The 9,211-nt window shown below is 46.8% G+C and overlaps 1 protein-coding gene across 4 annotated transcripts in view; it reads right to left on the bottom strand.

Annotated features, from left to right (window-relative positions):
• Window positions 1-418: 418 nt before the first annotated feature.
• Window positions 419-9,211, bottom strand: part of NF2 (neurofibromin 2) — a 92,591-nt gene continuing 83,798 nt past the window's right edge. For all 4 annotated transcript variants that reach the window (XM_033174361.1, XM_033174359.1, XM_033174358.1 and 1 more), the window contains one exon: window positions 419-622. Coding sequence is in view for 2 of the 4 variants with exons in the window: in XM_033174358.1 (XP_033030249.1) it covers window positions 572-622 (51 nt within the window). In the remaining 2 variants the exon portion in view is untranslated. The remainder of the gene's footprint in view (window positions 623-9,211) is intronic.

Raw genomic sequence — 9,211 nt, 5'->3', positions numbered from 1 at the left:
TGCGCCAGGATCAGCTGTTCCCCAACAATCTTCCTCCGGTGCAACTGTTGCACCAGATCCCTTTGTCGTGCAAGCAGAGTTTAACTCTGCTACCCGCAAGCACGAGGGGTCTTGCACTAGTAGACAGAGAATGCTAGATGTTAAAGGCTCCTTGATGGAAGCTTCAGGAAAGAGTCGCCTCTCTCATCCGCAGGAGGGAGCGTTTGTCGTGCCCCTACAGAGAGGCAGGAAGCGAAAAGGGGTCTCATGCTGGTGCCCCTCCCACCCCGTCTTGGGAGCACGTTAATACAAGTCACAATCAATACAAACACTTTAAAAAAGAAAGAAGAAAGAAGAAGCTAAATGGTATATCACAGTTGTGTTATCAAAGATTATTAAAAACAAAACAAAAACTGCAAAGTACGAAGCAGGGGAGCAGCACGCCAAACTCTTCGAAAACGCGCAGAGAGGGGGTCACAGTTCAGGGGGGCAGCCAGGAAGGAGGGATTCGTGGCCGGCTATGGCTGAGTCCTCAAACGGAGGGTCCGCGTCAGTCGGGCGCTGGCTCAGGAGCAAAGAACCGGCTCGCTTGCTAGAGCTCCTCGAAGAAGGCCACACGGGACTTTGTGCTCTGCAAGGTGAGCTGGGGGAGAGGAGAGAAAAACAAAACACACAGGAATATAATAAAAGAGAGTGCTGGCTTCCTGCTCTGCTGCGGAAAACTGCCTCAAGGAATGGTGGGAGACGGAAGGAATCAGTGAGGTGCCTTCTGCCAGGAATGAGAGGTGTTAGAGCACATAAAAATGCCCTTCGGCTAATCCAGTATCTTATTTTCTCCAGTCGAGACCCAAGTGCCCCCAGCTACTATGTGAGTAGACCCCGGAGGGGGATGGCTCTTTCCCAGATTGGCAACTGATGTTCAGATATACTGCATCTTTTCATGGAGGTTCTGCTGAGACATCCTGGCAGATCTCAGCACCTCCTACTCCACAAATGCTGCCAATTAGCTACCAGATGGTGCTGGCATTGGTGTATAGTGTCTTAATGGGACAAGGCTAGCTGAAAAGGCATCACACCCCTTATATACCCCATTGATCGCAGAGCTCTGCAGGAGAGGGCCTCCTGCAGGCGCCATCTTCTCAGGAGGTCCATTCTATATGATGTAGGAGTCAGGCCTTTTTTGTGGAGGCCCCTACACTTTAACTCCCCCCCCCCTTTAAATCTTACATAGGATATGTCTTTTTGGTGCCTACTGAAGACCTGGAATAAGACAACATGATTGATGTAATTAATCACATAGGTTGCATAATTTTGCCAGAGTCGGTAGCAAGATGGATACTGTAGCTTTGGGACAGAAGACAAACTGCGGCAGAATAGAAACAGCATTGCATGTGACAAATGCGGCGCAGAATGGAAAACAATGCAGCCATATTAAGGATCAGTGGTGCACCAGAACCTTGAAGCATTTCAGGAAAAGCAGGTGCTGCACAGGAAGCCAAGATTCTCAGGAACGCTGCAGCCGTGAAGCTTAAGCAGGTGCGCATGGATGAACGGGAACAAAATCTAACACGTGCCAGGCTTTTAAAAAAAGTGAGTATAAAACTGGTCCTTACAGTGGCAAAAAAGGTGGCAGGAAAGGCATGTGGGGAATTTCTGATGGAATTGCTGAAGCTACTGGCAGCAGTCATTGCCTCTCAACCTCACAGGGTTGTTGTGTGGATTAAATGAGGACCTGGGAGACCCATATTCAAATCCCCGCTTGGCCATATGACGTCCACTGGGTGACCTTGGACCAGTCACTGCCTCTCTCAGCCTAACCTACCTAACAGGGTTGTTGTGGGGATTAAATGAGGAGGGGGAAGAACCATGTGTGCCTTCAGCTCCTTGGAGAAAAGGGTGAAATAGAGATGCAATTATCTATCTAACAATAATTTGTATAGATTGATAAGAATCATTTGTGCAGGCATGTCCAACTCCCAAGAGACTGCAATCTACTCACAGTATTAAAAAAAACTGGCAGTGATCTACCCATTGACAATGTTGTTGAGCTTTTTTTAGGAAGCCAAAGCTGTTGAGCTCCCCCCCCCTTTTTTTGGGGGGGGTAACAATTCTCAGGGAATCCAAAGATCGACCAAGATCGACCAGGGGCAACCTGCGATCGACAACTAGATTGCAATCAACCTGTTGGTGTAAATGTACCTGTGATGAGGATGGGGGGCTTTGATATGTTATATATTTATTATTACATATAAAAATCCAACAGAAATGATCCATATACCCTCACCCACATGGAGCCAGGTGCCGCAGGGGGAGACAGCCCTATTAGAAAAGGGTAGAGTTATGCCCAGAAGCCCACCTCCCCACATTAAAGTTGAGTAAGTTTCAGAAATGCCAAGCCATATGGTAGTGTCAGCGGTTCCGGCTGGTTGCCGGAAGACAAGGGAAAGTTTCTTACTGTCCTTTTTTATTTCTATCTTTACAGAGAGAGGTTAAAGAACCCAGCCTCATGGATAATGGCGTTGTCCAAATGAATCTCCACCCTCCTTCTCTCCCGCTTCCTCATTCGTCATTCTCATCGTCTCCTCTACGTGTGCTGCTACATGCCCTCTGTCTTTGAGCTCTTTGCTCTCCTACTTTTAAAGCTTGCCGGGTTCTGGGAGATGGAGGGTTTGGAATGCTTTCTGGTGACAATGTGTCAGCTGGGTGTTGTTCTGGCTCTCCCATGATTTCCCAACTTTCCCCCTCATCTGCCTCCCTCTGAGCTGCAACCTCCATCAAAACCCTGTTGTAAATCTATACTGTCTTCCTCTTCCTCCTCCCTGGAAGGGTCAGGAAGGGGAGGCGGTCTCCACCATTCCTCCTCTGCCCAGTCCTTGACAGATAGCAATCTTCAAATATCTGAAGGGCTGTCCCATTGACGATGGAGCATTCTGCAGTTCCAGCAAGTAGGGCTTGGACCAACGCATTCTAATGACAAGAAAGGAGATTCCGACTAAGCATTAGGAAGAGCTCCCTGATGGCGAGAGCCGTTCAGCAGCATAAGAGACTTTTTTGGAAGGTGGTGGACTTCCTTTCATTGGAGCTGTTTAAAGCAGAGGTTGGATGGCCACCTGTCAGTGATTCTTTAGCAGAGATTCCTGCATTGCAGGGGGCTGAGCAAGATAACCCTCAGGGGTCCCTTCCAGCTCCACAACTCTATGATTCTACAAGCAATGTTCCACGCTCACTTCCCCACTGGGCCAGCAATCAGATGTACTCGTCTCCGCTGCACTTTTCTGTAATCACAAGGAGCGGAGAGACAATGGCAAGTGGAGAGTGACCTCGACAGAGCATGGAGTGCTATTCAAGAGGACTCTGGTCTTTCCAAGTGTATTTTGCCCCTCTGGATTTCTCTCTCTCTCTCTCTGCTCCACTCATCTCACTGTCTAAAGGAAAAATGAGTCACCCGCAAATGGATGCCGGGGTTTGTGTGGGCACAGAAATATGTATGATAATGGAAAGGGGTGCGGTAAGATAGGCTTCAACAGAGGCTGGGGGGATTTAACAGGAATGCCAGGAGCTCCAAATGACCAATATTCTCTTAGAAAGACAGGCATCTGTCCCCTTGCAGGCCAGACTATTTGTCCACCTGAGGCCAGAATTGCCTACTTTTGAGTGGCAATGACTCTGAAGGGTCTAGCAGAAGTGATCTTTCCCATTGCTTGGAAACGTGATCCTTTTTTTTTTTAAGCTGGAGATGTCTGGGCCTGAAGCTGGGGTCTTACTGTCAGGGACAGTGCTGAGGAGGGCTGCACTGAGGAAGCATGGTGGCAGCCACCCCCTCCTCCTGATCCTGAATCTTCCCAGGAGCAGGAGGACAATATAGATTTGGAACAACGGTTTGCAGAGGGACATAGTTCAGAAGGCAGAAGCTGGGAAACACTGGATGGGGAACAGCCAGCAGAAGAAATATTAGCAGAGAAAGAGTTAACGGATTCACAGTCTCTGGAAAGCATTCACTCCCCCTTCCCCAAAGACAGAGAGCTCAGAAAGTGTTAGAACAGAAAGCACAGATGGCACAAGCTCAGACTACGACATAGGAGTGATGTAGATTAATAGGGATGGAAGGGGGGGAGTGAGCCTTAATTGGGAGCACCACCATTTCTAGGTAGACGTGTTCTTTTTTCTTGCACTGTGATTATTAAAGAATCTAATTGGTAAGATGTTCCTTTCGTTTGATCTTCTTATTTACTGCCATGGAGGAGGAAGCCGATTCCCTGAAGCCTGACACTTACCCAGTGTTCTACCACTGAGCTTTAGGAACCTTTTCATAAAGATTAACATAAGATTCCCGTCCTCATGGTTCTGAAGGAAGGTCTAATTTAAACAGACCCGCATGAAAACCTCTGAAGGGGGCTGGAAGGATTTTGGAACTGCCATCAATAGCCGAACCATTGCCAAGTAATGTGCATTTTGCACACCTGTTGATAACCTAAGAAGAACCTGTTGGGTCAGGCCAATGGTTCGTCTAGTCCAGCATCCCGTTCTCACCGTTGCTAGAGGTCTATGGAAAACCCGTGAGCAGAAACAAAACACAAAAGCTCCTGTGGCTTCCTGCAGCTGGTATTCAGAAGAATTAGTGCTTCTGACCACGGAGACAGAGCCCAGCCATTGCGGCTAGCAGTTATCAATAGCCCTCTTCTCTATGAATTCGTCCAATCCTCTTTTAAAGCCACCCAAGTTGGTGGCCTCTCCTGCAGGAGACAGTTCCACAGATTTGCTATGCGCTGCATGAAGAAGTCCTTTCTTTTGCCTCTTCTGAATCTTCCAGCATTCAGCTTCATGGGATGTCCGCGAATTCTAGCCTTGTGAGAGGGATAATTTTTCCCCTCCTCTATCCACTTGCTTCAAGCCACGCATATAAATTTATGCACTTCTGTCATGCCAAAGTGTTTTGCTCAAAGTGTTATTTGTTTTAAAAGGGCTGTTAACAAATGGTAGTATTGAGACGGGCATGTGACAGTCCTTTAGACACCTGAATATGGATATATCTCCTCTCAGTCTCCTCTTACCCAGGCTAAACATACCCAATTCCTTCAACCGTTCCTCATAAGGCTTGGCCTCCAGACCCTTGATCATCTTAGTTGGCTTCCTCTGCACACATATTGAGCAGTCCCTCCTTCTCTCTGTTACCCAATAGCAATTCTCAATGCTCCCCATGCAGAAGACCTACTTACTACTCACTTGTTCTTCCTCTTGTTTTGAACACAGCAGAATAAACCTGTTACTGTTTTAAACTTCTCTTGCAAACCTGAGCTCATTCTGAGCTTTACCCCTCCCCGACCTTCTCCCTGCAACTGTTGGCTACTTGTGCATCCTCTTCCTTCACAATTCCCCCTTTCTTCCATTTCTTATATATGCCTTTATTAAATCCCAGCTCATCTGTAAGCTCCTTATGCAGCCACACTGGTTTCTTTAGAAGCCTCCCGCTTTTCTTTCTTGTTGGAACTGTCAGCATTTGTGCCTTCGGTATTTCACCTTTAAGAAACTTGCATCCATCTTGGACTCCCTTCTCTTTAAGCATTTCTGACCATTGGAACTAACCTAGCAGTTCCTTAAGTTTTTTTAAATCAGCCTTCATAAAGTGCAGAGTGCATGCCTGGCTACATCCAGCTTTCCCTTCCCTCTGTATCATGAAACCCAAGAGGACATGATCACTGCCTCCCAAGATCCCCAGTACTTCCAGCTTGTCTTTCTGCTTTCTGAGAAATGAAATAGTCAGCAAGGCAATGGAGGAGCTTGTTGGACTTTACATTCTTAGCAGAATTTGAGTTCCAACATATACCAGGGTAGTTGAAGTCTCCCATGACTTCTATAACTCTCCTTTTTGCATGTTTGGTAATCTGCTCCAGTAATTTGGTAATCTGCATTCAGGTATTCCATCCCGCTTGGAGGTCTATAGCAGAAAGGTTACAGCTGTTTCCCTCCTACAGTTTTTACTCATATACTCTGAATCTGCCTTCTGTACTCCCAAATTATGGATCTCTTCCCAAGTTTACACATCCTTTACATATAATGCCACTCCCCCCCTTCTTGTTTGGTTTATTGCTTTTGAATAGGATATACCCCCCAATTTCTACATTCCAGTCATGAGTCTCATTCCACCAGGTTTCATAATGTCTGTTAGATCGTATTTGTTAACATGTAATAAGAGCTCAACTTTATCTTTCTTGTTTCCCATACTCTGTGCATTAGTATAGAGACAACTGAGTCATTCCCTGCTACATTCTTGAACCTTTAGCAGGTTCCTGTAGCACTGACTCAGTTTCCTGTGCATTAATGTAGCTATTATCCCCAGTACCCAGTGTTCCCCTGTCATCTGTAATATCGTCTCCCTCCCCATCAGGATTTAGTCACATTACACTGTACCTATTATGCTGGGTGCCTGTTTGCTTCTGAGAAATGGCTTTGGACTCAAATACCTGAAGGAGTGACTCTTCCTATATTAGCCTCTAAGTGAGTTTAGTTATCCTCAGTGTGGTTAGTTGTCCACCATCAGCGAAAAGAGCCTTGTCTTTGGTAGCCCCAAACATTTGGAATGGCCTTCCCAAAGGAGTATAGTTAACACTGACTTTACACTCGTTTCTGCCAAGTGTTTTTAAAGCGGGTTATCTCAGTTAGCTCAGATGGGTTTTTAATTTTCTCATTTGTTCTGTTTCATTTTGGTGACATGTTTAAATTTACTCATGCGTATTGCATAACACTGTTGCATATCACAGAGGGTTAAAGGGCAGTCTAGAAATGTTTTAATAAAATAATAAACCAACAAGCAAACAAACAAAGGAGCACAGGAAGCTATCTCACACCATGCCAGATGATTAGACCATCTAGCTCAGTAATGTCTACACTGACTGGCAGCAGCTCTCTAGCATTTCAGACATAATTCTCACCCAGTCCTACCTAGAGATGGCAGGGATTGAACCTGGGTCCTTCTCCACGCAGAGCAGAGGCCCTGCCACTGAGCTACGGCCCTTCTCCTTAACAATTAGTAATAATAATTAGAAGAACAATAATCGCCCATTTAAACCAGTAGTTTAAGTTGCTTTTTACCAACCCCCAACACATTGCAGTTGTAAACTTCCACAAGTGAAACATGCACAAGCTATCTTGATGGCAAGTGTCACGGCTTCACCGGGAAGACTCTGGCAATCAGTTTCGCAAGAGCGCCATGGAATTCTCTTAAGACACCCTCCCCCGGCTTCCTCTTCAGAGATCTATAGCTCCGAGATGCAAAAGCAGAAGCTGGTGACAGCTAAACTGCTTTGGCTTCTCTCATGTAAACACCCTTCTCCAGATCCCTTCAGGGCAGAGGACAAAGCCAGCAGCCCCCTCAAAAGGAAGGAGAGAGTATGTTTGTGTGAATCTTATTGCAATACTGCAGGAAGACGACTGTGAAAGGGACCCACCACAGACCTTATGAGATAATTGCCGTATTTGATTACTACCTCCTTAATCAGCATCCTAGGACACATCATGCCTCCCAGATTATCAAACTAGGTGCGGCGCATCTAAAAGGTGCTTAGCTAATTGGGAACATTATTTCCGGCAGACACAAAGCCACGTGCGGCTCCAGTCAAAGGGTCAGGTGTTTTGCTGAGAAACAGCCTCTTACGGGAAGCATTGAATGCACCGTAACTCATGCTCGCCGGCCTCCCTGGCTGCTCCTCCCACACCTGCCGGCCTCAAATGCCTTTTGCACACCAGTTCCTTGGCCCTACAGCCGATCATGCGGCTCGGCACGGGTTCTGGCAACTCGGGTTTTAAAGGATCTGTTAGCAAGCAACAGGGAGGACTAAACAACAGCAAGCTCAACAGCATGACCGGGTATAGATTAGGCAGCTTCCTTTGCAACCACTTTTTGCTGGGGGCGGGGGGCTGGATTGAAGAAGAGACTACTGCAGAGGCTTAATGCCCTCTGCTGGAATGTATCCAGCGGCTGCCTCCGATGGCAGCGACGAACGGCTGCCTTGTTTCTGGCTCTGCATATGCACACTTTCTTAGGTAACAAGCGCAGACAATCCTGGCCACTTCTGGCACCAGCCTGATGCTAAACAGGAAGAGGACAGAGCAGAACCTCCCCTCAGGTTGGTGGCAGCCTGTAAGTGGATGGAGGTCATGGAATCACAGAATCAAAGAAGCGTAGAGTCTTTCTAGTCCAACCCCCTGCAAAGCAGGAATCACAGCTAAAAATCCATGAGATACAGCCAGCCATCCTCTGTTGAAACACCTCCAACGAAGGGGAGCCCTCCACCTTCCGAGGGAGCCTGTTCTGCTGTCAAACAGCTCTTGCCATCAGAAAGTTTAGTCAGAATCTCCTTTATTGTCATTTGAATCCATTGGTTCGGATCCTGCCCTCTGGAGCAGCAGATAACAAGCTTGCTCCACCTTCCACGGTACAGCCCTTTGTATGAAGCATGCAATGGATTTGAAATGGATGGGAAGGTTACAAATATAATTCCAGCATCAAGTATGCAAATCAAGACCATCTGAAAGTTAGCACAGGTGCTGGGTGTGTGAAATCAGGTGTATTTAATGCCTCGCAAGAACTTCATCCTACTACGTGACATGCAGAAGAAGAAAGGTTTAGTTCAGTGAAGTATTGACGCTATGGAAAACTGCGGCTGGCAGAGAACAAATTCTTTTTAAAACGTGCTGTATCTGTTTGAATGCAAGCTGCCCCCAAATGCAGGCTGCATTCCTAAAACAAAACCTATGGAATCCTGGCTCCTTTACCTACCAGAATACCATTAAAGGCCACACTCAGGTTTAAATGCAAGTCAGAAAGTGTGGTCCCTATTCACACCAATATGGTTATAATAACAGCATTAGGAATCCAGCAACGCCTGGAGGGGGACAGGCTAGTCCCCACCCCACCCCCGACTGCAGCATGAATGAACTATAAAGTAAAGATATAAATACAGCGGAACCTCTGTTTTTGAGCATCTCAGAAGCTGAACATTTCGGAACCCAAATGCCCCAAACCTGGAATTGCTTCCGTTTTCGAACAGCTTCCAAGGCGAGTTTCTCATTTTTCACCATTGAAATTGCTGACAGCCCTTTGCGCCTTGGTTGTCAAGTGTTTCGGAAGCCGAACGGTCTTCTGGAACGGATTACATTCAACAACCAAGCTTCCACTGCACATACTGTAGGTCTGCTAGATCAGGCCAATGGCCTATCTCAGTGGTGGCCAAAC

The sequence above is a fragment of the Lacerta agilis genome, chromosome 17 (genome assembly GCF_009819535.1).
Source record: "Lacerta agilis isolate rLacAgi1 chromosome 17, rLacAgi1.pri, whole genome shotgun sequence".
In the NCBI taxonomy this organism is placed as follows: domain Eukaryota; kingdom Metazoa; phylum Chordata; class Lepidosauria; order Squamata; family Lacertidae; genus Lacerta; species Lacerta agilis.
This window is presented reverse-complemented; position numbering and strand designations above follow the sequence as displayed.